Source organism: Poeciliopsis prolifica, unplaced genomic scaffold (genome assembly GCF_027474105.1).
Source record: "Poeciliopsis prolifica strain line A6 unplaced genomic scaffold, Auburn_PproV2 SCAFFOLD151, whole genome shotgun sequence".
In the NCBI taxonomy this organism is placed as follows: domain Eukaryota; kingdom Metazoa; phylum Chordata; class Actinopteri; order Cyprinodontiformes; family Poeciliidae; genus Poeciliopsis; species Poeciliopsis prolifica.
In genome coordinates, this window is record NW_026562526.1 from 316,222 (window position 1) to 342,500 (window position 26,279).

At 48.1% G+C, this 26,279-nt stretch overlaps 4 protein-coding genes and 1 pseudogene across 4 annotated transcripts; 4 read left to right on the forward strand and 1 right to left on the reverse strand.

The window, feature by feature from the left end:
* The first annotated feature begins 662 nt into the window (after positions 1–662).
* Positions 663–2,434, forward strand: LOC129355930 (myocyte-specific enhancer factor 2D-like). The gene is made up of 2 exons (XM_055025569.1): positions 663–858; positions 2,177–2,434. Exons 1-2 carry the CDS (start codon positions 795–797, stop codon positions 2,422–2,424), a joined length of 312 nt encoding a protein of 103 aa, XP_054881544.1. The 5' UTR covers positions 663–794; the 3' UTR covers positions 2,425–2,434.
* Positions 2,435–8,979: 6,545 nt separating this feature from the next.
* Positions 8,980–15,857, reverse strand: LOC129355951 (shieldin complex subunit 2-like). Its single transcript, XM_055025585.1, is given in 18 exon segments — positions 8,980–9,889; positions 11,770–11,984; positions 12,062–12,176; positions 12,395–12,530; positions 12,533–12,637; positions 12,731–12,788; positions 12,790–12,893; positions 12,896–12,940; positions 13,077–13,097; positions 13,100–13,222; positions 13,645–13,839; positions 13,916–14,017; positions 14,094–14,244; positions 14,466–14,617; positions 14,620–14,810; positions 15,018–15,189; positions 15,306–15,511; positions 15,832–15,857. Coding segments are annotated over 17 exon segments (1,935 nt in total). The 3' UTR covers positions 8,980–9,889; positions 11,770–11,951.
* LOC129355954 (uncharacterized) lies at positions 9,429–11,602 on the forward strand. The gene is made up of 2 exons (XM_055025588.1): positions 9,429–9,759; positions 11,036–11,602. Exons 1-2 carry the CDS (start codon positions 9,429–9,431, stop codon positions 11,083–11,085), a joined length of 381 nt encoding a protein of 126 aa, XP_054881563.1. The 3' UTR covers positions 11,086–11,602.
* A 1,176-nt stretch (positions 15,858–17,033) lies between the features above and the next one.
* Positions 17,034–25,210, forward strand: LOC129355946 (glutamate dehydrogenase, mitochondrial-like). Its single transcript, XM_055025582.1, is given in 15 exon segments — positions 17,034–17,215; positions 17,217–17,418; positions 18,014–18,061; positions 18,064–18,093; positions 18,216–18,271; positions 19,001–19,064; positions 19,161–19,255; positions 19,335–19,514; positions 19,591–19,728; positions 19,843–19,980; positions 20,482–20,562; positions 20,640–20,763; positions 20,835–20,926; positions 23,249–23,311; positions 23,432–25,210. Coding segments are annotated over 15 exon segments (1,470 nt in total). The 5' UTR covers positions 17,034–17,176; the 3' UTR covers positions 23,552–25,210.
* An 822-nt stretch (positions 25,211–26,032) lies between these two features.
* The window catches only part of LOC129355934 (nuclear factor NF-kappa-B p100 subunit-like), a 13,041-nt pseudogene continuing 12,794 nt past the window's right edge, over positions 26,033–26,279 (forward strand).

A 26,279-nucleotide genomic window follows, 5' to 3' on the forward strand; every position in this document is an offset into this window, starting at 1 on the left:
ACCTTTGCCCTGGTCAGTTTGACCTTTGCCCTGGTCAGTTTGACCTTTGCACTGGTCAGTTTGACCTTTGCACTGGTCAGTTTGACCTTTGCACTGGTCAGTTTGACCTTTGCCCTGGTCAGTTTGACCTTTGAAGCATCAGGGAGTCGATCCGTTTGAGTCTCACATCAAACTCATCTTTTCAGATTATTTATGTTTCATCAAGTAGATCACAAACATTTCTTTAAAACTTGACAGATTTAAAATCAGATGTTGGTAAAATCGTGACGAATCGCTGAGCTTTGGTGTGTAGCGGGTCGTTGCCACAGCAACGCCGAGTTCATGCAGGTTTGCTTGTTTGTTTGTTGCAGCAGACGAAACACACCTTTCCTGCAGCAATACCTGAGCCTCCCAGCCAATCAGAGGGCAGAGCCACCTGACAGGATCATCATCATCATCATCAGGGTGGAGCAGCTGCGCCCTTAGAAATATCAGGTCTGAATTCAATGTTTATTCAATGATTCAATGTTTTTGTTTCGGTTCCGACCCGGTTTGGTTCTGTGCCTCTTGTCATTCCTGACGGCTGACTCAGCGCCTCCCTTCCTCACCTGTCGGTGATTAAAACCTCCCGGTTCACTGCAGTCAAACAACAGGAGCAGAAATTTAGCCCAGCCGGTTCGACGGGTCGGACCGAACCGAACCGCGCCTGATTCCCCGGCGGGGCGTCGCCAGCAGGTATAAGAGGCCGAGCAGAACCAGAGCCAGAGCACATCGATCCCTGATCTCTTCCTGAACCAGAACCAGACGCTGCAGACATGAACTTCCTGAAAAACGCGGTTGGAGGCGATAATTTGGGCAAAGTTGCCGGGCAGAAAGCGGGTGAGACTCAATAAGACACTTTATTTTATCCTGGGAATGTTTCTGTTTCTTCATTGGTTTGATGCTCACAGTTGATTTGATCAGGTTCAAAACTGAAGTATTTATATTTATCATCATCCCTCCAAACATCAGGATTCCTGTCAACACAAAACCTCCTGAAGTTGGTATTGAAGCTGCAGTTGAATCACGAATGGAGCCAAATAAAAAACTCAACCTTTAATTCTTCAACATGTATTTAGAGGAGCTGCTTTAGGAAACTTTTTGTTTTAGAGGTTTTGTTCCAGAACTTTGTGGATTTGAGATCTGAGTTGCTTTGACCTTGAAGCTTCCTGTCAATGACAAACCTCAAACGACAAGGTCAAAGGTCAAAGCTGCAGCTGCATCTGGTCTGAAGGATCTCCTGATATTTACTGTTTGCCGTCTGGTTCTGGCCAAACTGCATTTGTTCCTCAGTGTCTGAGCTAAATGAAAGAGAACACTGACAGAACCGGGTCGGTTCGGTTCTGACCGGAGCTGGAACATCTGAACTTTTAGCCTTTCAGACAAATATGCTTCTTATTTTTTAGTAAAGAAGTCAATAAAGGTATTAGTCTTTACTGATTGGATGATTAGTGGAAACAATATTTCCAGAAAAGTCAAAAACATTCTGTGATAATTTGCTCTTCATTTCCCAGAAGCCTGAACTAATTATTTAAATTGAACAGATTTGGGTAGGAAGTCAGATGATCCTTTCAGTTTAACCACATTAATAAACATTTATGAAGTGATCTCTGAAAACTGTATCCTCAAAAAAACAAACACAACCAAAGTTTTCTCTTCACGTTATTTATTCATTATATATTTATTAACATGTTTTGGTCTTTAAATTTACTAAATCCTCCATAAAATGATTCAAACTCAACAAGAAAACCAGAATATTCCTCTGAAATCGCTACAGGAAGTTGAATCAGTCATAATGTTCCTCCGAGGAGAAGATGGAGGATGAAACTCTGACCTTTCAGTCTGATAGAAACCAGCCCACTGAGTTCATCCTCACTGCTGCTGACGGTTTAAAACCCAGTTCAGGTTCCACTGACTAACCCGAAAAACCGCCTGAATGTTCAGAACATTCAGAACATTTTCGCCTCCAGGCGGCGCCACGCCCCCTCGGGCAGAGCACCACCTGGAGGGGGCGGGGCGCCGCCTGGCGGGGGCGGGGCGCCGCCACACCTCAGGTATTTACCTGAGGTGTGGCGCCTTTAATGAACCTGCGATCATATTTACCAGGAGGATCTTTCAGTTTAATCGAGGCAGAACTCGTCTCTTGCTTCGTCTCCAGGTGAGTTTGTGGAGCAAAAGGTGGATGAGTTCATGGGTGGAAAAAAAGGACAAGAGCAGCAGCAGAAGCCGCAGCAGCCGCAGCAGCCGCAGAAGCCGCAGAAGCCGCAGCAGCCGCAGCAGCCGCAGAAGCCGCAGCAGCCGCAGCAGCCGCAGAAGCCGCAGCAGCCGCAGCAGCCGCAGCAGCCGCAGAAGCCGCAGCAGCAGGAAGGAGATCAAGGATGCTTCGGTCTGGGAGACGCGCTGTGATGGTTGGCAACAAAGGCAGGACGGAGAAAACGCAGGTGAGTCGACATCATTTAACAACAAAGAAGTTTACCTGAAACAGGTGAGGAGCCAGGAGAACGCCGCCCCCTGGTGTCCACAGAGAAAACTGCAGCACCTGGAGGAGGAAAAATACAAAACTTTCCTCCAGTCAGAATAATTGATGATTCATATCCAGATTTTACAGCCTTTGCTGTTTTAATGGTTTAAAGAACTTCCTGATATTTAATCACATTATTATCAAAAAAATTATCTTTGAGTTAAACATTTTCTTTACAAACTAAATGTTTTTTGTCTTTGAATCAGTGCATTTATATTGAGTAATTATTAACAACCAAATTATTGTGATGATAATTTCTGGGACATTTTGTCATCCAGCAAATTTTATTGTAGAGCCAAAACGTCAAGAAGTTAAACAACAAAATTATATTTGATCATCAACAAGCTGCTGAGGACCAAAGATTAACAACCTTCATTAAAGTTTATTTTTCTTAGAATAAACCAGCCGGGTCCAAATAGTGGACCCGGTTCTGTTGCCCGGTTCTGCCCGTCTCGTTTCTCTGGACTGGTTTTCAGGTTTGGTTTCTGTTTGTGCTCAGCTGGAGGTCTGCTGGATCTGGCTGGAAATCTATACAACTAGGAGGCTGGAGGACGGAGCTGCACCACCTGCACCACCTGCATCACCTGCATCACCTGCACCACCTGCATCACCTGCACCACCTGCATCACCTGCACCACCTGCATCACCTGCATCACTGCACCACCTGCATCACCTGCACCACCTGCATCACCTGCACCACCTCCACCTCCCTCTCTGCCTCAGATGTTTCTGAACTCGGCTCCTCTCGTTTCATCTCTATTTCTGTTTTAAACCCAGTAAGCCTCCCAGCGTCTTACTGGGAACTTAACTGGTTTAATAAATTCTACATTTGGATATTTACTGGTTTGTTTTCTGGAACCAATAAAGTGGCAAATTAAATATATTAAAACATAAAGCTGATTTCTGATGTTTGGTTATTGCTGTTAATTTTAAGTTTGATAAAAACTAAACTGAATTAATAAAGTTTAGTTTCTCCCTCTTCAGGTTTTTTCTCCAGACATAAAATATTTTTTCTGGGATTAAATGTGGCTGGAAGGTGAAGGACGAGTTTATTATTCAGCTGAAGTGAAGGAAACAGCAGCACTTTATTTAAAACAGCTAAAATATTTACAGATTCGTTCCTCAGAACAAGAGCAGCGATTACTTTAGAGTTTCCTGTTCAGACAGAAAGTCGTTTCTGGACCGATTCTAAAAGCTTCACCCCAAAACTGTTTAGGATATTTCAACATGAAATTTTGACCTGAACTTTAGATTCTGACTCCAGAAAAAGCAGGAGGGTCTGCAGAGGACAGGTGATCCACACGGGACAGGAAGTCCGTCATTCTGGGAAAGTTTGTTGAACACGACAGGATAAGAACCAGAAACTCAGACGCCTCACGCTCCACCAAACACGGCAGAGGAGGAGTGATGCTGTGGTCACCGTACATTTTGCCCAAAAACAAAATGGCTTCCAGGATGAACGCTAAACCTTCTCTTTAGCCTCACAAACTGCCAGATTCTGATCAACTTTATTGGTCGAAATGCATTGATATCAGTTGACTGGAAGTTGAGCTGATTCTGCCTCTTTCTGAAGTAAAAACAGAGTAAATGGGTCTCAGCAGTTTGAGCAACAGCAACAATGTGTGAATAAAATACATTTAGTTCTTGAACATGTCTCTACATCAGTGCTCCAGTTTGGCCATAAACATAAATAAAATGATATTTCAGCTCTAACGGCTGGTGTCTCTGACTCCGTCTCTCCAGCTCAGCATTTCAGTAACGTATCAAACATGAGGGTGAAAACACTCAGTTTTTATTCTGCTGTCATTTTCAGCCACAAACATTTAAATACAATTCCTGCAGTGATGTTTGTCTGATGTTCTGCACGACAGCAGAATGTGAACCAACTGAAGATGTTCATCATACACAACTTTAAACAACTGATTTTCAGATTTATACTATTATATACATCTCAACTCTGTTAACTGCATAACTCGTTTCTTATAGCAAAAGTTTATTTTAAAACCTCTCCTCTTCATGTCTTCTACATTATTGTTAGGGTTAACACCTGTTAAACATACATTAACAAAGAGAAAAGACAAAAGAGTTAGATTCTTTTTCACTCGCGAGGAGAACGGACAGAGATGTGCTTCAGTTACAATCTCCTACCGCTCTGAAGCACATTTTGTCTGCTCCTCTATGTTATTGTTTCTAGGATCCCTAATCACAAGGACGCTGTAGCTCTAAAGGGAGGGGGCAAACAGCTACAGCGTCAAATGTTATTCACTAACTAACACACAATCATTCTGTACTAGATAACCTCCTTCCAGGCACAAAGATTAATAAAATATGTAGTGTGATCAATGATGGTTTTATTGGAGCCAGCAACTCAACCGAAGCAGAGCTCTTCACCAAGAGGTAAACCTGCAGGAAGATTTTGTTTCTGCTCTCTGTCAGTGAGGCCTTCTGAGAAAGGAATCAGAGTAAATCAACAATACAAGGAACATTCTTAATTCTATAATGAGATTAACTTAAAGGAAAGCATAAATAAATATACATTATAAGATCAATGAGAATAACAAATAACTGATAAATAAAATCATAATTTCTCCAACAATTATCCATATAAATACTGTAGAAATAATGACAAAAATACTGAAGTTTTTTAAAAAATCAACCTGACATCAGTCCTCTTTGGCCTGATAACCTGCCTCGCCCCGCCCCGCCCCGCCCCGCCCCTCTGAGTTCATAAATAATGTTATGTCAGCAAACCCAAAAAATGAGCAGGAGAGTCATAGAAACTACGACAACAAAAGCTAAAAGCACATAAATCCATCCAGAAAAATGTCAAAGTAGCAGATAAGTTTCCACATAACCTTTGACCCCCTGGAGCAGATTGAGGAGCAGAGACAAGGAGGAGTCAGGAGCTGTTGAGGCTGCCAAGCTAAGCTAGCATGCAGCCTGAGAAAATGAGTTCAGGTCAGCTGCTGCTGCCTGGTAAAGACATGTTGCCAAGAGGCTAACGCTAAGCTAGCATGCAGCCTGAAAACACTGGAAATCAGGAATAATCACAGCCGTGCCATTAACAGTTAACATGTTCTGAGATGTTGGTAGTAAAAATAAGAATTGTGAATTTCAACAGAAAACATAATGAACATAATAAGTAAGGGAAAACAAATAGAATATTTAAAAAACTGCTATTGAAGCCCAACAAAAATGTTAAAAATTCACTAGACACGTCTTGCTTTAATGAAGCCAAAATGTGGAAACAATCAACATAGGAAATGATTTTAGGGACGTGTAGTTAAAGTACTTATTGCTTCACTCCTCTGACCAGGTGTCCATGTTTACCATGTTAAATCAGACTGTGTGGCAAACTTATTGTCAGTAAATCAGTTTTCATACAGTTAAGAATAAATTGGATATTTTCTATAATTTGCTCGTACAGGTGGGGTTTGTGATAAAAAGAAAAATCAGTAGCGGTTCTGGAGTCGGTCCCAGTTTTTAAATGGGCCGGTGGACACACACTCAGACAGACAGACAGGCGGTGTGTGTGTGTGTGTGTGTGTGTGTGTGTGTGTGTGTGTGTGTGTGTCCAGGCTGCTGTGTGTGTGTGTGTGTGTGTCCAGGCTGCTGTGTGTGTGTGTGTGTGTCCAGGCTGCTGTGTGTGTGTGTGTGTGTGTGTGTGTGTGTGTGTGTCCAGGCTGCTGTGTGTGTGTGTGTGTGTGTGTCCAGGCTGCTGTGTGTGTGTGTGTGTGTGTGTGTGTGTGTCCAGGCTGCTGTGTGTGTGTGTGTCCAGGCTGTGTGTGTGTGTGTGTGTGTGTGTGTGTGTGTGTGTGTGTGTGTGTGTGTGTGTGTGTGTCCAGGCTGCTGTGTGTGTGTGTGTGTGTGTGTGTGTGTGTGTCCAGGCTGCTGTGTGTGTGTGTGTGTGTGTGTGGTGTCCAGGCTGCTGTGTGTGTGTGTGTGTGTGTGTGTGTGTGTGTGTGTGTGTGTCCAGGCTGCTGTGTGTGTGTGTGTGTGTGTGTGTGTGTGTGTGTGTCCAGGCTGCTTTGTGTGTGTGTGTGTGTGTCCAGGCTGCTGTGTGTGTGTGTGTGTGTGTGTGTGTGTGTGTGTCCAGGCTGCTTTGTGTGTGTGTGTGTGTGTGTGTGTGTGTGTGTGTGTCCAGGCTGCTGTGTGTGTGTGTGTGTGTGTGTGTGTGTCCAGGCTGCTTTGTGTGTGTGTGTGTGTGTCCAGGCTGCTGTGTGTGTGTGTGTGTGTGTGTGTGTCCAGGTTGCTGTGTGTGTGTGTGTGTTGTGTGTGTGTGTGTGTGTGTGTGTGTGTGTGTCCAGGCTGCTGTGTGTGTGTGTGTGTGTGTGTGTGTGTGTGTGTGTCCAGGCTGCTGTGTGGTGTGTGTGTGTGTGTGTGTCCAGGCTGCTGTGTGTGTGTGTGTGTGTGTGTGTGTGTCCAGGCTGCTGTGTGTGTGTGTCCAGGCTGCTGTGTGTGTGTGTGTGTGTGTGTCCAGGCTGCTGTGTGTGTGTGTGTGTGTGTGTGTGTGTGTGTCCAGGCTGCTGTGTGTGTGTGTGTGTGTGTGTGTGTGTGTCCAGGCTGCTGTGTGTGTGTGTGTGTGTGTGTGTGTGTGTGTCCAGGCTGCTGTGTGTGTGTGTGTGTGTCCAGGCTGCTGTGTGTGTGTGTGTGTGTGTGTGTGTGTGTGTCCAGGCTGCTGTGTGTGTGTGTGTGTGTCCAGGCTGCTGTGTGTGTGTGTGTGTGTGTGTGTGTGTCCAGGCTGCTGTGTGTGTGTGTGTGTGTCCAGGCTGCTGTGTGTGTGTGTGTGTGTGTGTGTGTGTCCAGGCTGCTGTGTGTGTGTGTGTGTGTGTGTGTGTGTGTGTGTGTGTCCAGGCTGCTGTGTGTGTGTGTGTGTGTGTGTGTGTGTCCAGGCTGCTGTTGCCTTCAGGGTTTGGAAGTCAGTGGAAAATCCAAACATGAGTTCATGTGTCACAGTTTCACTGGGATTAGATTCTCACAGACTGGGAGGAGCAGGACTCGTCCCCACCTGTCAGCCGTACTGAGCATGCTCAGAAGGAGGCAGCAGGTGGAACAGGTTGGCCGGCCTGCAGACACACCTGTTTCCTCGACTGCCATCCAGAGTCACCTGAGTGGCGTCCTCAGATTTGGACGGCGTTGGACGCGGAGACGCAGTGAAGATGGATAGAATGGCCGGCTTCATCGGGGAGAAAGTGGGTGAGTACCGACCTGGAGGACTCACCTGGGCAGGTGAGCTCTCTGGGCTTCTGGGAGGACCTGAGGCTCCTCAGCTCTCTGGGGCAGAGTTCACACCTGGACCAGGTGGTTCTGGAAGAGATAGAACCCAAACAGAACCAAGGCAGGTCGGGTTCTCCGGTTCTCTGTGAGTCAGTCTGCTTTTTAAAATCTCAGGAACAGAATCGTCCAGGTAGAAGGGCGGGATCAGACTCAAGTAACCAATCAGAGGTTACAATTTAAACAGACCCCCAAACCTACTCCCCATCACTTCTCCAATATGCTAGGGTTTTTCCCTCACATTCTGCACCTAGGTCAAACTATTGCAACCCAAATCGTTGATCAAACTTGACTAGAAAAATCAGGACCAAAAGCAGCTTTCTCCCTGATTCTTCATCCCGTCACAACTACAAGCAACATTCAACAAGGTACAATCAAAACCTACCTATCCTTATTTTTCTTTAAAGCTGGTACCAGCAGCTTTAAATCAAACTGTCCCGTCCTCTATCCCGTCTCCTGGACCGTCCCGGTACCGTCCCGTCCAGCCTCTCCTACAGTACCTGAACTTTGACCTGCTTATAGTTGCCATGGTTACAGATGTTTATCAGTTTCCAGGTTCTGGTTCTGGTTCTGGTTCTGGGCTGTTCTGGACCTGAGCTATTGCAGTGTTCTGGTTGATCACTGATCTTTATAAAGTCCAAGCTGCAGACTCTGATGTATTTTGTTGAAATGTGGGGGAGGGAGGGGGGGGGGTCACTGTTAACGTGCAGACATGAGGGGGGGGGGGGGGCGCTAGGGTGGTGGGCGGGGATAGGGTGGTGGGCGGGGCTAGACTGGTGGGCGGGGGCTAGGGTGGGCGGGGCTAGGGTAGTGGGCGGGGCTAGGCTGGTGGGCGGGGCTAGGCTGGTGGGCGGGGCTAGGGTAGTGGGCGGGGCTAGGGTAGTGGGCGGGGCTAGGCTGGTGGGCGGGGCTAGGCTGGTGGGCGGGGCTAGCAGGTAACCCTCACTGCACAGCAGAAGAGGACAGCAGGAATCGCCCAGCTCCCAGAGGCAAGAGCTGCCAACACCTGAAAGACCAGATGAACTTCTGATGCTGATCTGGACGCCATGTTTCTACGTAGAAACACCTGCTGCTGCTTTCTCAGGTGTTTAAGTTCTAATGAGGAGGAACCAGAAGTGAAGATCTTTAAATGTTCATTTCTTTCTGAAAGGCTGAATCTCCACAGAAACAGATGGAAACAGATTTATTTCATTGAATTGCTGCAGCGACTCCAACATCAAATAACTTAACAACATTAGAAACATTCAGGCAGGTGCTGCTTCTCCTTTCTCAGTCAGCTCTTCACATGTAGATGTTCTGTTCAAAGTCAGAAACACTTTATTGATCCATGTCACTGTTCTGGTGGGGATGGACTCGTCCACGCAGCAGCTCTTACAGTCACTCTCTGGCTGGCACAGAGCGATCCGATCGGTAGCCTCAAAACAGGAAGCACCAAATAAAGTTTGATATTAAACCAGCATCATTGATGCTGCATGGATGAGACCTTCAGGAGAAAAACCTCTGATGGTAAAACTGGATGTTCATGGTTGTGTTGCAGGAGACATAGTGGAGGACGCGGTGAAGGGCGCTCTGGGCATCAAGAACAAAGAGGAGGACAAGAAGAAGGGAGGATTTTATGTCCAAATTTACAGGCAACAAAGACAAGAAGGAGGAGAAGAAGAAGGATGAAGATAAAGGATTTTTCTCAAAGACCTTTCACAAAGATGATGAAGACAAGGGGCTGAAGAAGAAGAGCGGGTTCCACGGCCTCTTTGCCGAGGGGCAGCAAGGCGGAGCCATGGGAGGAGGCGGAGCCATGGGAGGAGGCGGAGCCATGGGAGGAGGCGGAGCCATGGGAGGAGGCGGAGCCATGGGAGGAGGCGGAGCCATGGGAGGAGGCGGAGCCATGGGAGGAGGCGGAGAGGCTGGTGGAAACCCAGGCCAGACTGTAGCGGTGTCTGACAGAGGTATGTATGAGGAACAAGGAACTCTGATCCTGTCCCAGTTCGTCTCCCAGCAGTCGGTTCTGGTGTTGAGGATCCAAACCCACACAGACGTCCTGCATGTCTTCAGGTGTCCAACACTCTGAGGTCGTCTCTGTAGGAGACAGACCAGTCCATCAACTGGAGATCCTCTGAAGGTCTTTGCTTCTCAGAGACAAAATCTGTGATTTTTAACCCTCAGTTTGCTCCAGCAGCCTGAGGTCAAACCCAGGGAACTTTAAACTGTGTTCCCACAGTTCCTCTGGGAACTTAAAACGATTAGCTGACGGTTTTTCTGTCGTCGCTTTAAAGGCGAATCCAGCAGGAAGCTGATGGAGATCAGAGCTGAAGTTTGATTTTAAACCACCAGGTCACCAACCAACCGAACCAGAACCTGGTACCAACAGAACCAGAACCTGGTACCAACAGAACCAGAACCAACAGAACCAGAACCTGGTACCAGAACCAGAACCTGGTACCAACAGAACCAGAACCAACAGAACCAGAACCTGGTACCAGCAGAACCAGAACCTGGTACCAGCAGAACCAGATCATTGCACAAGATCTTCACTGTTGCAATAAATAGATTTTAAAGGTGATGAATTAGAGGTGTAGAAAATCATTAATTGTTGACTTATTTCAATGAAGGTTTAGATTTTTTTGATTTAGTTTTCCATATGTGTTAATCTGTCACTAATTAGATTACAAACCTCCAGTTTGGCTCATCTGGACAACAGTTTTTTTGACTCATCTTGTGGGAAACGTCCATCTGAATGTTGCAGCATCAAATCTAAAGCAGAGCCTCAGGTTGACCAGCAGGGGTCGCCACAGTGGAGCTCATCTCACTGAGCAAACTAAACAGAAAACATCTAGAATTCACAAATCTACCGACTCTGTTTACCCAAGTTCTACGTCAGCGGTTCTCAACCTGTGGCTCCTGCACCTTCAGAACTTTAACTAAAACCAAATCATTTGTTTTCTGTAGAAACAAACTATATAAATTATATATGGAAATTTTGTCTTTTTGGATTTTTCTAAAATATCTGACAGAAAACACATTTGATCTGTTTCACATTCTATTGGCTGGTGATCACAAAGCAGCCAATCAGGAGCAGCTTTCATTCTCCTTCACACTGATTGGCTGAAAGCCCCAGAAATAAAATGGAGGTTCTTAAAAAAATAAACAATTCTTAAGTGGAGATTTATTTTGTTGAATTAGATCCATTTTGTCGACAAACTGAAATAACTGATCTATTTTCAGACCTGTTTGATGATCTGCTGGAGGTGGCAGAACAAACCTCTGATAAGTGAACCTTCATCCTGATGAAACCATCATCATCATCATCATCACCATCATCATCATCATCATCATCATCATCACCATCACTATCATCACCATCATCATCATCATCATCACCATCATCACCATCACCATCATTATCATTATCATCATCATCATCATCACCATCATCACCATCACCATCACCATCATTATCATTATCATCATCATCATCATTATCATCATCACCATCACCATCACCATCATTATCATTATCATTATCATCATCATCACCATCATCACCATCACCATCACCATCATTATCATTATCATTATCATCATCATCATCATTATCATCATCACCATCACCATCACCATCATTATCATTATCATTATCATCATCATCATCATCATCATCACCATCATCACCATCATTATCATTATCATCATCATCATCATTATCATCATCACCATCACCACCATCATCATCATCATCTTTCTGGCTTTCTCCAAATATGGAAATGTGTTGAAGGAATAAAAATGTTTTAAATGAAATTTATTCTGATCTTCGTTTCATTTGAGCTTCTTTAACTCAACAAATATGAAATAATCATTTGATCTGAACTCAGGTCAGATCAAATGATTTAATAGTAATAATAATAAAGCTGCTGCTGATGGGTCATGTGACCCGCCGGCAGCAGGCCCGGCCCACACACCTGGAGGAGACTGTAAGCTCCGCCCACCAGGTGGGTTCTTCACCGGGCCGGAACCTGAAGGTCCAGCAGAGTGAAGTCCTGACTGAGGGGAACGCTGTTCTGGTCGCACAGGAAGTGGCTCCGCACCGTGACGACCACCCACTTCCTGGGAAGAGCCAGCAGCGCCTGCAGCTTCTCTGCCGCTACCTGGACGTGTCGCACATGAGAACCTGGAGCTGGAGGAAGAGAAAGAGACGGGTCAGAACCCGGTCAGAACCGGGTCAGAACTTCACCTCATACCTGAGCGTCTCACCTGCGTTGCACTGGAGTCGGTCGGAGGGGCTTGGAGGATTTTCTGCAGAGGAACCGGAGGAACCCGGATCATCAGGTGGGCAGAGCCCCGCCCACTCACTGTCAACACACCTGGCCTGAAACACAGAGGTGATGTCATCAGGTCGGCCATGTTTCTCAGCAGTGACATCCCTGAACACGGTGGTTAGCAGAAGCTCATGCTAACGCTAAACTTCATCTCACATGGTAATTAGTGGATGCTAATGCTAATCCTAAAACATTATTTAGTGCTGTTTGTGGGTGGTGATGTCAGCAGTGATGTCTGTGGTGACATCACTGCTGACATCATGGGCACCTGTAGAAGCGGCGCAGGGCGGTGAGCGGCAGGCAGGCGTAGCACGGCGTGTAGATCCCGTTGCGGTCCGTGTCCAGCTCAGCGGCGCAGCGGCCGCAGCCGGTGTAGGTGATGTCACCGCTCAGTGCCGCCAGGAGCCGGCCCGCGGCGTGGAGCCGTCCAGAACCGGATGGGCCGGATTCTGGGAAAGCGGAGCCTCCTGGAACTGGAAATTGAGCACCTGGACTCTGAGCTCCACCTCACCTGCAGCAGAACGGAAAGGCTTGTATTCAGCCCCTCAGGGATCTGACCCAGTTCTGGGATGGTTCCGGTTCTGACGGGCCGGGCCCGACTCACCGCTGTACTTCTGGGACAACAGCGTGTCCACATCCAGCTCCAGACCCGCGTCGCCGGGGGCCTGGATGGCACCACGCCCGCAGGAAGTCCAGCGCCCGGCGGTCTGTCGGGTCCAGAGCCCGGACCGAGCTCCAGGGGGTGGAGTGCAGCTCCGAGAGGTCAGAGTCAAACCCTCCCTCACCAGGAGCACTCTGAAGTCCCACACAGCATCTGAGGGCAGAAATGAACCGAAGCTCCTGATCCGGCCCAGGGTTCTGACCCAGTCTGGATCAGCCCAGTGCCCGGCTCACCCGATTCCACATACAGCTGTGCTTTATGTCATTCTGTGATCTTTGACCCTTCGTACCTTTGTGTTTGCTGAATAGAGCAGCCAGCCCTTCGCAGACCCCCACAGCAGCAGCGCCCCCTGCTGGCCGCCCGGCTGCTGCACCATCAGAACCGCCTTCATCTGGACCGCAGAGCGGTTCCGAGACTCGGCTTCGTCTCTCCACTCTGACAGGAACACAAACTGCCATCATGGATGGTGATAAAACACAATAATAACACAATAATAACATAATAACCTGATGGCACAATAACAAGACGATAAGAGGATAATATTATCCCACGCTATGAACATGACTACATGGAAATGTGGACAGTAATAAATCAGTAATAACATAATGATTTAACATAAAATACTGACAATACTGAGACTCCAATCAGAAAACATTATTTAAGTTTCCTGGACAAAGTTCCTGAGGTAAAGTTGGCGGCCATGTTGCTTCATGATGTTGATTTTGTTCAGGAATGAATCCAGCAGCACCGCCGTCATGGCGACCGGCTCGGAGTCAGGAAGTCTCACTAACAGGTTTCACCTGTGAGCCTCACCTGCGTCCCGCTGGCCCCTCCCCCTGCCAGCGTGACAGCCTCACCTGAGCTGATGTGAGCGTGCGCGACACGAAGCAGAGCGTGAACCAGCGTGTTGACCCGCAGCGACCTCAGGGTGGCGTAAGGGAGCCGGCTCAGATCCTGCTGGGACCGGCTGGGGACGGACACCAGCAGGGGGCGCCGCTCTCTGACGAAACCGCACAGAGAGCGGAGAGCGCGGGCGCTAACCTGCTGGCTAACTGGAGAGAGAGAGAGAGGGAGAGAGAGAGTAGCTACACCTGGGCAAAGGAGGCTGCTGATTGGCTGCTGCCGTACCTGGCAGTGAGGTGGAGGCGTGTCCCAGGTTCAGCAGTTTGCTGGAGAAGGTGGACTGGAGGACAGTCTCTGCTCTCCACCTGTCCTCTCTCACCTGCAGCCCTACAACACAAACACACACCTGGGATCAAACCGACACCAGAACCGGCCTCTCGGGTCTGTACCAGAGTGTGTGTACCTGTGATGAGCAGAACCTCTCCAGGACTCACGGTCAGAACCCAGAAGGCCGCTCTCCTCCACAGAACCACCTTCATCTCGGCTCCTGATTGGTCCGTCACGACCATGGAGGCCAGAGGAACACGGCTTCCTGCTGACGGACCCGACCGCACCTTCGGCCAGACACGGATCAGAACCGGATCAGAACATGATCAGATCCCGATCAGAACACGATCAGAACCCGAATCAGAAACCCGATCAGAACCCGATCAGAACCCGATCAGAACCCGATCAGTTAATCACGGCTGTTGTTAAATTTTCACCAAAACGGTGATATTGGTCCAAACTCAGAGGAACATTCTTGTTTCCACTGCTGTTGGACATCTGGACTCACCTGGACCTCCTTCAGGTGGCTTGGGTGGACCACCACCACCAGGACAGAGTACCTGCGTCCCACCTGGGCACACCTGTCCAGACGGGTGGTGGAGGTGGAGCTCTCTGGCGCTGCAGACTCCTCTGAGGGTCGTGGTTTCTTGCTGCAGGGGGCGAGGCGGGCGACCCCTGGGGGTCGGACTCCTGAGAGCAGAGGACGCCGTCTGCGGTGACCTCCATTACGACCCCACCTTGCTCTGCCCTGGAGGCCGGACAGGTGTGGCTGAACAGATCCATGGAGCCTCCGGGAGACGAGGCGGCAGGGCTGAACAGCTCCGGGTGCTGGAGGAGCCGGACGGGGGGTCGGCTGGGGGGTCACGTGGGGGCCGGCTGGGGGAATGGGCGGGGCTTCGTCGGAGCTGACTGCTGATTGGACGGCGAGTCTTCCTCTCAGGATCAGGGCCTGGCTGAGACTCCATGTGCTGAGGAACTGGGTCCTGGTGGACGGAGGCTGATGCTCTGGTTCTGGTTCTGGTTGAGCTAGAGGGAAACAGCGGTCCAGATACTCCCGGACCGAAGCAGAACACAGATCCTCCTCAGACCATCGGAGTCTTCCTCGGTCCTCAGAGCTCCGGCTTCAGACGCCAGTCCTCCATCTCCGTCGGATCGTCCTCTAGCAGACCCTGTGCCTCGACCCGGTTCCACTTCTGTTGGATTCTCCTTCCTCTGATCGTCATTCCCAGGATCTGAAAGGACAGGGTCGTCATTCAGGATCCGTTTGGGTTCGACCCAAAAAACCCGCCGCACTCGGTGGCTGGTTCATTTTGCTCCAGAACAGAAACCAGAACTAGTCGGGTCACACAGACAGAACACAGGAAGAACTCCTGAATCCCTGAATGGAAATAAACCCCCCTCACCTGCAGCGGGTCGGAGACGGCCCCGCCTCCAGGTGAGCTCCAGGTGTCTCCATCCTGCAGAATGTTCTTCCTCCTCCTCCTCACCAGGTGAAGGAAGAGGAGAGGAGCACCGAGGAAGATGTGATCTTTGGCTGTTGATCCATCATGTCCACTGAGAAGACAACAGAACCAGAACCATTTAGGTCATTAGATCAAACATGTTGGGCTGGATGCTTTTATTCTGAAGGGACAGTGTTAAGAAAACCAAACAGGTTATTTAGTTCTGGTTGGTCAAGAGGTCAAGTTCATCAGAGGAACATTGAGGTCCAGTTTGTTGAACCGGGACTACTGCAGTTTCCAGTCTGACCAGCAGATGGCAGTGTGAGCTGACCATGCTGCTCTGCTGGCAAAATTAATAAAAAATGAAGCAAAATAATCCATCATGAGGATAAAAATAACTACATTGATTTATTAATCACATAAAATGTTCACCTTAGGAGACTAAAGGTCCAGTCCATACCCAGATATACAGAACATAACAAATCAGGCCAATCATATTCAGCGAATATTGTAAATAATATAGTTTGATCTGAATTATAATAAATAGTCCAACTGGTCTAATGGATCAGACAGCTTCTATAATCAGAACCAGAACCAAACTGGGTCGTCACCCAGCAGTTTATTTCCTAACCTGGATTTATTTTTAGGTTTAAACTTTTTACTCGGGCTGTTACAGTTTGCTGCTGGACCAATCATTTGTTCTGGTTCCTAAAAGCAGAAAAGGAGGCCAAGAAGAAGAATCTGCCGTATTCTTCAAGCAGATTAAAGGTTGAATCAGCCTGACTGTCTCATAGTTTGAGCTGGAAAAAATCGGTTTATTTTTTTTCTCTGTTCTCTGATCAGCCACATTTCACATAATAAAGTTAAGCAAATAGTTTGAATGTTTGTCATTTTCTTAAGAGTAAATTCATGGTTGCTGCTTGTTGATACTTTACAGGTTTACTGATCTGTTTACAGTCCTGATCAGACAACATATGGGCATACAGGTGAAGGTTTTAATGCCTGTTTTTACCTGAAGGCCTCCCAGCCTGGCTGCAGGGAAATATTGAGGACATGATGTGACTTCAGTGCAGTGTGTTGTTTTTGGGTTGATCCTGAAGGAGGCCGGGCAATGAGTCATAGACCTGCCAGAAAGACTGTAAACAACATCATTTCAAGACCAAATGTTGAAATTAACAATAGCTTGAAATGTTATACACAGCATCTGGCTTTTATTATTAAATGAACATTGTTTTGAAAGTTTTCCCGGAAGTACGTGTTGTCTAAACGCTTGCTAGTATTAAACTATTTTACGCTGCTAATAAAACCTAATTAAAGGAGTCAAACTTGATTGAAACCTTCATACCAGACTGATATCTGCTCTGTCTGTGCGATTAACTCACTGGTTAAGCCGTAATTATCAGTTTCTTCTGTGTTTCTGCTGTTTGTGTTGAGCTAAGCTAACGGCTAACCGCAGCAGCTCCCGCCCTGCGCGCCCTTAAATGATCGCGTGCCAGCTTCAGTTTGTTTGGCACGCGCAGGCTGCTGACAGGAAAGGGCGGCGACTGGAGGAGCCGCCGCGGCCGGGACAGACTCTCCGCTTCGGCGGCTCCATTTCCTGGACCTCCTTCCACCAGCTCACCCGCAAAACCGGAGCCTGGGAGAACTGCTGACCCGGGGAGCGGGTGGTCTCCTGGCCTCCGCCGCCGACTCGGCGCTGCCGGCGTCTGCCTCGCTGCTGCGGCCCCGCGGCTACAGCCAGGCCGCGGAGCGGGGCGACGACCCCAACTTTTTCACCATGGTGGAGGGCTTCTTCGACCGCGGAGCCGCGATCGTGGGAGGACAAGCTGGTGGAGGACTTGAGAACCCGGGAGACCCCGGAGCAGAAGCGGAAGAGAGTCAGCGGGATCCTGCGGATCATCAAGCCGTGTAACCACGTCCTGAGCGTCTGCTTCCCGATCCGGAGGGACAGCGGCGAGTGGGAGGTGATCGAGGGCTACCGGGCTCAGCACAGCCAGCACCGGACGCCCTGCAAGGGAGGTGAGAGCCGAACCGAACCGAGTCAGCACGTAGAGCCGAAACCGAGTCAGCATGTAGAGCAGACACAGCTGAGGGCAGCCGGTACCTGCTGCAGGAGGAGGAAGATAAATATTAATGTTAATGATGATCGGGGTTCAGGGTTCAGGGTTCGGGGTTCAGGGTTCAGGGTTCAGGGTTCGGGTTCAGGGTTCAGGGTTCGGGTTCGGGTTCGATAAAAAATCCCTTCTTCTGGTTCAGTCCATCCTGAAACATTTGTTTTAAATATAAACATAATTCTATATGATCGGGTTTATTGTTATTGTTGCATTTCATTGTTTTATGGGTTAGGGTTATTTTTCACCAGTCAAATGAAAGAATAAATGAACAAACCAGGAAGGACCAGCAGAACCACCCGGTCCGATCCAGTCTGGCCTGGTTCTGGTTCTGAGTCCTGTGTATTAAAACCCAAACAGACCAATCAGAACAAGTACCTGTAGACTGGTACCGTTCAGCCTAAAGGTACCGGGTCAGCCGTGACAGAGTCTGGAACCAGCAGGTCAAAGGTCACACAATCTGGCTCTGGTTCCAGTAGAACTCGGTTCTGGTTCTGTTTCAGGGATCCGGTACAGCACCGAGGTGTCGGTGGACGAGGTCAAGGCTCTCGCCTCCTGATGACCTACAAGTGTGCTATCGTGGGTCGGTACCACACACACACACACACACACACACACACCACACACACACACACACACACACACACACACACACACACACACACCGGACCTGAACCGGCCTAACAGAACCGCCTACTGTTCCAGACGTTCCGTTTGGTGGAGCCAAAGCTGGAGTGAAGATCAACACCAAGAACTACACGGTGAGCGGATCCAAGTGACAGAACCGGGCCGGTACCGTTCACGTTCTGGTGTTTTCAGTCAAGCAGACGTTACAGACCGGTTCTGAGTTGGTTCTGGACCAGAAACACAACTGGGCTTTGATTATTGATTTGTAATCAGGATACATTTTTAGCTGTAATTTTAGTCAACTCTGGTTTTAATAACATGGTTTATCCAGATGTTTCGGTTTTACTGATCAGAACCAGAACAGAACCGGGTCGCCCTCAAGCAAAACAAAGGCGTGTCTGGATCAGGGCGGGTCAGAACAGCCTGGTTCTGGTCCAGTCCAACCGGTTCCACTGTGGAGACGCTGAACAAACCCACCAGAACGGTTCAGTGGAGCAGCAGGGGGCGCTGCAGCAGAGCTGAGTCAGAGATTAAAATCAATCGACCGATTGATCAGTGGTCGATTGGAAATGAACCCAAAACTGAACAACAGACATTTTCGATTTAATTTAAAAACATTTCTAGTTTTATCTTCATATCCGTGGAGCAGATTTTAGAATTTTTCTGCATTTAAGGCTCAAAACATTTTAATTCTTCAAAAAAGGAATTTCATTATTTCTCAAATATTAGCGTAATTGATTTAATCGCTACTAAATAAATGAACAGTTATTACAGACTAACAGGATGTCTTAATCAAGGTTCTGGACGGGTTCGTCTGGACCAGAACCATTCAGAACCTTCCTCTGCTCCAATCTCTGATCCAGGACTCTGAGCTGGAGAAAATCACCAGGCGGTTCACCCTCGAGCTCGCCAAGAAGGGATTCATCGGTGAGGAAACTTTGTTCATAAGCCCCGCCCACCTCACAGCCAGGGTCTGTGGTTCTGTTGGACCCGGCTGGTTCTGACCCTCTGGTGGTTCTACAGGGCCCGGTATCGACGTTCCGGCTCCGGACATGAGCACCGGGGAGCGGGAGATGTCCTGGATCGCCGACACCTTCGCCACGACCATGGGACACAACGTGAGTCTGGGGCGGAACCAGAACCACCTGCGCCTGGTTCTGTCCCGTCTCTGGTTCTGACCCGTCTGATCCTTCTCAGGACATCAACGCCCACGCCTGCGTGACGGGGAAGCCCATCAGCCAGGGTGGGATCCACGGCCGAATCTCTGCGACGGGCCGCGGCGTTTTCCACGGCATCGAGAACTTCATCAACGACGCGTCCTTCATGAACCGGGTCGGGCTGGCGCCGGGCTTCCAGGACAAGACCTTCGTCATCCAGGTACGACGGGCAGCGCCCGGCCCGGCGGGGTCCGGCGTGTCCGCTGTGATCCGACCGGCCGCTCGTCCTCTCGCAGGGCTTCGGGAACGTGGGCCTCCACAGCATGCGCTACCTGCACCGCTTCGGCGCCAGGTGTGTGGGCGTGGCCGAGATGGACGGCAGCATCTGGAACCCGCGCGGCATCGACCCCAAGCAGCTGGAGGACTACAAGCTGGTGGGTCGGCGCCCCCCGCGGCCCGGTCCGGTCCAGGGCCGTGGTCCGGTCCAGGGCCGCGGCCCGGTCCGGTCCGGTCCAGGGCCGCGCCCTAACGCTGCTCCCCGTCTCCAGGCCAACGGAACCATCGTGGGGTTCCCGGACTCCACGCCGTACGAAGGCAGCCTGCTGGAGGCCGACTGCGACATCCTGATCCCCGCCGCCAGCGAGAAGCAGCTGACGCAGCGCAACGCCCACCGCATCAAGGCCAAGGTACCAGCAGAACCGGGCCACGTCGACCGGGTTCTGGTTCTGACGGGTCTTTGTGGCTTGTGAAGTGAAAATACAGTTTAATCTCCGTATAAAACATAATTAAAAACATAAACAGTTTGTACAGTTACACTGTAAAACATGAACAGCAGCATTTGGGTTTATTTAGCAGGAAATGGAGAAAAAGTTGTTCATGTTTTCACAAAGTTATTCACACATTCATAACTGAGATCATAACTAAATATTTAGTTATGCAGCTACATGTTTAGCTTCATAACTAAATAGATTATCTTATCAGTGAATGGTTCTAAAACGACCCGGTTCTGGTTAGTCGGTGGTTCACTGGAGGTTCTGGTGGAGTTCTGATAAACCCATCTGACTCTGGAGGTCCATTTCCCCAAAGCTTGACAAATAGACTGTTTTCTCTGGTTCTGACCCGGTTTCTCTCTGGTTCTGACCCGGTTTCTCTCTGGTTCTGACCCGGTTTCTCTCTGGTTCTGACAGATCATTGCAGAGGGAGCCAACGGGCCGACCACGCCTGAGGCGGACCGGATCTTCCTGGAGAGGAACAGGCTGGTGATCCCGGTCAGTCGAGGCTTCTGGTTCTGGTTCTGGTTCTGTTCTGGTTCTGGTTCTGGTCTGAGCTGCGGTGTCGTACCCAGGACATGTACCTGAATGCGGGGGGCGTCACCGTGTCGTACTTTGAGTGGCTGAAGAACCTGAACCATGTGAGCTACGGCCGGCTCACCTTCAAGTACGAGAGGGATTCGAACTACCACCTGCTGAGTCAGCGCCACGCTCTTCATCATCATCATCGTCATGATGGTTCTGGTTCTGACCAACCCGTTTCTCCTTAGTGTCTGTCCAGGAGAGTCTGGAGAGGAAGTTTGGAAAACTGAACGGCTCCATTCCAGTCGTTCCCACGTCAGAGTTCCAGGCGCGGATCGCAGTAAGTATTCACACCCTGGGGTAAAGTATTCACACCCTGGGGTAAAGTATTCACACCCTGGGGTAAAGTATTCACACCCTGGGGTAAAGTATTCACTTCCTGGGGTAAAGTATTCACACCCTGGGGTAAAGTATTCACACCCTGGGGTAAAGTATTCACACCCTGGGGTAAAGTATTCACTTCCTGGGGTAAAGTATTCACTTCCTGGGGTAAAGTATTCACTTCCTGGGGTAAAGTATTCACACCCTGGGGTAAAGTATTCACTTCCTGGGGTAAAGTATTCACTTCCTGGGGTAAAGTATTCACTTCCTGGGGTAAAGTATTCACTTCCTGGGGTAAAGTATTCACTTCCTGGGGTAAAGTATTCACACCCTGGGGTAAAGTATTCACACCCTGGGGTAAAGTATTCACTTCCTGGGGTAAAGTATTCACTTCCTGGGGTAAAGTATTCACTTCCTGGGGTAAAGTATTCACTTCCTGGGGTAAAGTATTCACACCCTGGGGTAAAGTATTCACTTCCTGGGGTAAAGTATTCACTTCCTGCGGTAAAGTATTCACTTCCTGGGGTAAAGTATTCACACCCTGGGGTAAAGTATTCACTTCCTGGGGTAAAGTATTCACTTCCTGGGGTAAAGTATTCACTTCCTGGGGTAAAGTATTCACACCCTGGGGTAAAGTATTCACTTCCTGGGGTAAAGTATTCACACCCTGGGTAAAGTATTCACTTCCTGGGGTAAAGTATTCACTTCCTTCCTGGGGTAAAGTATTCACTTCCTGGGGTAAAGTATTCACTTCCTGGGGTAAAGTATTCACACCCTGGGGTAAAGTATTCACTTCCTGGGGTAAAGTATTCACACCCTGGGGTAAAGTATTCACTTCCTGGGGTAAAGTATTCACTTCCTGGGGTAAAGTATTCACTTCCTGCGGTAAAGTATTCACACCCTGGGGTAAAGTATTCACTTCCTGGGGTAAAGTATTCACACCCTGGGGTAAAGTATTCACTTCCTGGGGTAAAGTATTCACACCCTGGGGTAAAGTATTCACACCCTGGGGTAAAGTATTCACTTCCTGGGGTAAAGTATTCACTTCCTGGGGTAAAGTATTCACACCCTGGGGTAAAGTATTCACTTCCTGGGGTAAAGTATTCACTTCCTGGGGTAAAGTATTCACACCCTGGGGTAAAGTATTCACTTCCTGGGGTAAAGTATTCACTTCCTGGGGTAAAGTATTCACTTCCTGGGGTAAAGTATTCACACCCTGGGGTAAAGTATTCACTTCCTGGGGTAAAGTATTCACACCCTGGGGTAAAGTATTCACTTCCTGGGGTAAAGTATTCACTTTCTGGGGTAAAGTATTCACACCCTGGAGTGAAGTATTCACTTCCTGGGGTAAAGTATTCACTTCCTGGAGTAAAGTATTCACACCCTGGGGTAAAGTATTCACACCCTGGGGTAAAGTATTCACACCCTGGGGTAAAGTATTCACTTCCTGGGGTAAAGTATTCACACCCTGGGGTAAAGTATTCACTTCCTGGGGTAAAGTATTCACACCCTGGGGTAAAGTATTCACACCCTGGGGTAAAGTATTCACACCCTGGGGTAAAGTATTCACTTCCTGGGGTAAAGTATTCACTTCCTGGGGTAAAGTATTCACACCCTGGGGTAAAGTATTCACTTCCTGGGGTAAAGTATTCACTTCCTGGGGTAAAGTATTCACACCCTGGGGTAAAGTATTCACTTCCTGGGGTAAAGTATTCACTTCCTGGGGTAAAGTATTCACACCCTGGGGTAAAGTATTCACTTCCTGGGGTAAAGTATTCACACCCTGGGGTAAAGTATTCACTTCCTGGGGTAAAGTATTCACTTCCTGGGGTAAAGTATTCACACCCTGGGGTAAAGTATTCACTTCCTGGGGTAAAGTATTCACTTCCTGGGGTAAAGTATTCACACCCTGGGTAAAGTATTCACTTCCTGTGGTAAAGTATTCACACCCTGGGGTAAAGTATTCACTTCCTGGGTAAAGTATTCACACCCTGGGTAAAGTATTCACTTCCTGGGGTAAAGTATTCACTTCCTGGGGTAAAGTATTCACACCCTGGGTAAAGTATTCACTTCCTGTGGTAAAGTGTGTGTCGGCTCTAAACACACACCACCAGTCGCCTCGGTCAGCAGCCCACACACAGGAACAGTTTTACCACAGCCAATCAGAGGGGAGTCCCGCTCTTAACCGCCTCTGATTGGCCGAGACCTGAACCTCAGGGAGAAACGAAGATCTTCGTCGTCCTCCTCTTCCTCAGTGCTGACTTGTCCCGTTCTGTTGCAGGGAGCGTCTGAGAAGGACATCGTCCACTCGGGCCTGGCCTACACCATGGAGCGCTCTGCCAGGGTAACACACACACACACACACACACACACACACACACACACAAATGAGCAGCTGCATCATTTGAGTCGCAGCGCCCCCTGGTGCCTGGAGCTTTTATTCTGAAAGTCTTGCTTCCTGCAGCAAATCATGCAGACAGCCAGCCGGTACCAGCTGGGTCTGGACCTGCGGACGGCGGCGTACGTCAACGCCATCGAGAAGATCTTCAAGGTGTACAGTGACTCTGGGCTGATCTTCACATAAGGTCCTGGTTCCGGTTCCGGTTCCAGACGCTACCCGCCTCCCTTGGCGCTCCTGCTGCTTCATCGCTCCTCTTTCTCACGGCCCACCGGATCGCAGAGCCGCCGCCCACCGAGGCCTTCAGACGGATCAGAACCATGTGGACCGGACCGGATCAAGGAACGCTCTGACTCTGACTCCGGGTTGTTCTGATGGACGGAACCAGGAAGTTCCTTCCAAAGTAAAAGCCTCCTGCCAGAATAAAAGTTCTGCTGCTGTCAGATGGACTGGGTCAGAACCACTGACTGGTTCTACTGGACCTCCACATGGTTCTGGTCACATGTTTTCATACACCTCATTTACGTTTACATGACTTTATCGACCAGGTTAAAGATTCTGGTTCTGGTCAGGCGGTTCTCTTTCCTTCGATTTAAATTCTGCTGCTTGGATTCAACAAACCAACCCAAAACTCTCAGGCCAGGTTCTGGTACCAGTATCAAATCCAAAACCTCTTGAACCTTTCCAGAACCAGAACCGTCTGATCATAAATGTGTTTTGACCAAAGATCGCCCTGAAAAGCTGCTGCTGCTTTGTGGGGTTAGGGTTATTCAAAAATCATCTGAAAACAGATTTATTTTTGTTTTGTAGAAATAATCAACTTTACCAAAGTGACTTTGCACATTTTCCAGGGCCAGCCCAAGCCTTTTTGGGGCCCTGAGCAGATCTTCTCTTGGGGCCCCAGACTAAGTCCTGATACGTCATCATTGCTAGGCTACGTGTAGCGTTTAGCATCATTTCTAACTGGCTTTCATCATGCTGTTATTATTGTGGATGTTGATTTTTAACATCTGAACATCAACATCCTAATTAGCATTTTGAAAAGACGAGTGGTGCTTAATTGTGGAATATTAAGTAATATGTAAACTTCTTTAGTTTTTTGAACAGATGTGTAAAATCTGTTTAAACCGTTACAAAATAAAACCGAATTACATTCACATCTTTCATAGAGAAACTAAAAAGTTTCATAAAATAATAGAAATGTAAAATTCTGAAATAAGAGAGAAATCCACATAACAGCAGTTGAATATGACCTTAATTGCACTGCCTTGAACCGGCTCTGAGTCTGAAATTTAATGGATAAAATGTTTATAAAATGAAACTGAGTGTAGAATTATGTTTATTACTTCTATATTTTATATTTTAATCAGATTTGTTATTGAATACATTATTTAATTTGATAGTAAACAACCAAACGAATAAAATCTTTGAAGATTTAAAATGAATGTAGCTGGTAAAGATCATTAAACTCGTTCATATTTAGATATTTTTTCTCAGAGACGCAGTAAAAGCACAACCTGCTGTTAATGTGTAAAATTATTCATCTATAAAATTCTCCCTCGGCTTTAGTTTCTCTGTGGTCGGAAAGTCTTTATTTTTCTGATCTGGATCTTTGGCTCCGTTCATTTCTTCTGTTTCTGAACGTTCAGTTTCTCTGTAATAATCTATGCAAACGCAGGTGGCGCCCCCTGTCGGCGCCTGGTGAAAGCTTGGGTCAGTCTGTTGTTGCTGCATGAAAATGAGGATTTTTCTGGTCTGTCTGCTTTAACTCAAGCTGCTCTGACATCAGAGGTTGATTTAGCTTTATGTGAGAACAGAAAGTTAAATAAAGCACAAATAAACATCTTCCGGCTGTTTTCTCTCATTTTGTTACGTCACTGTAGCCTTTGAAATCTGCAACATGTTTAAACTGAAGCATTCAGGGTTATCAGAATAAATAAGCTTTAAATCCATCAAATTTGTTTTTTTTAATTAAAATCTTTGGAGCACTGTCTTGAAACGTGAAGCGTTTAATTTTAATTACTGGAGAAAAGTATAAAAATCTACTTGTTTTGCTACTAATTCTCCATAAATCCTGTTTATTTAGATCGTTTTCTCCACTCGTTGTTTTGTCGGGGGGCGGGACTTAACCTTGTGCTCCCACCAATTAGCTGGCCGTGTTCCCTTCGTGGCTCCGGAATTCCCCTGCAGGTTCGGGGATTTCCGACTTCACTGACAGCCTGGGGTCACCATGACAACGGCTCTCAGCTGCGTCAAGCCGGAGCAAAAGAGTGGGGCAGGCATTTCCGATCCTGTTTATTTCAAAATAAAACCAGTAAAAGTTGTTTAACTTCAGGAAATTACTTTACTGTTTGAGTCCCTGAAGGACAGCGGTGTACAGAACGAGTCCCGTAAGTCCTCTGTCGTCCATGTGTGTCCGGTCCAACTCAGGAGAACCAACAGAACGGTTCTTCAGCAAAATTCTGGAGAACCGGAGGCCCGGCGGAGGAGCAAACCAGTCCCGGGAACCACCGCAGGAGGTGGGACGGTGTCCCTGGAGGACAGCAGCGGGACACCAGCTGTCCTCCACCAGCCACTCAGACGAGCAACAGACAAGAAGCAGCGCAGGAACAAAAACACGTCGCAGGTTTGATTTTGAAAATTCCGAACCGGAAGTGCCCCGTCCTCCTCGTGCGCCAGTTTGACGCTTCTGGGTTCAGTTCGGGAGTTTTTGCGAACAGCAGCGGACATTCAGCGCGAAGAAAGAAACCAGGTAAAAACTCATAATTTACTGCTAACTGGGTTCTAACGGAACCAACCGGGTTCTAACGGAACCAACCGGGTTCTGACTGGGCCAAAGCAGTCCGGGTGGGTTTGAATTGGAGTCGAAACCTGAGCTAAAACGCGAAGCCAGGCTTCGGTTCGGTAGTTATCC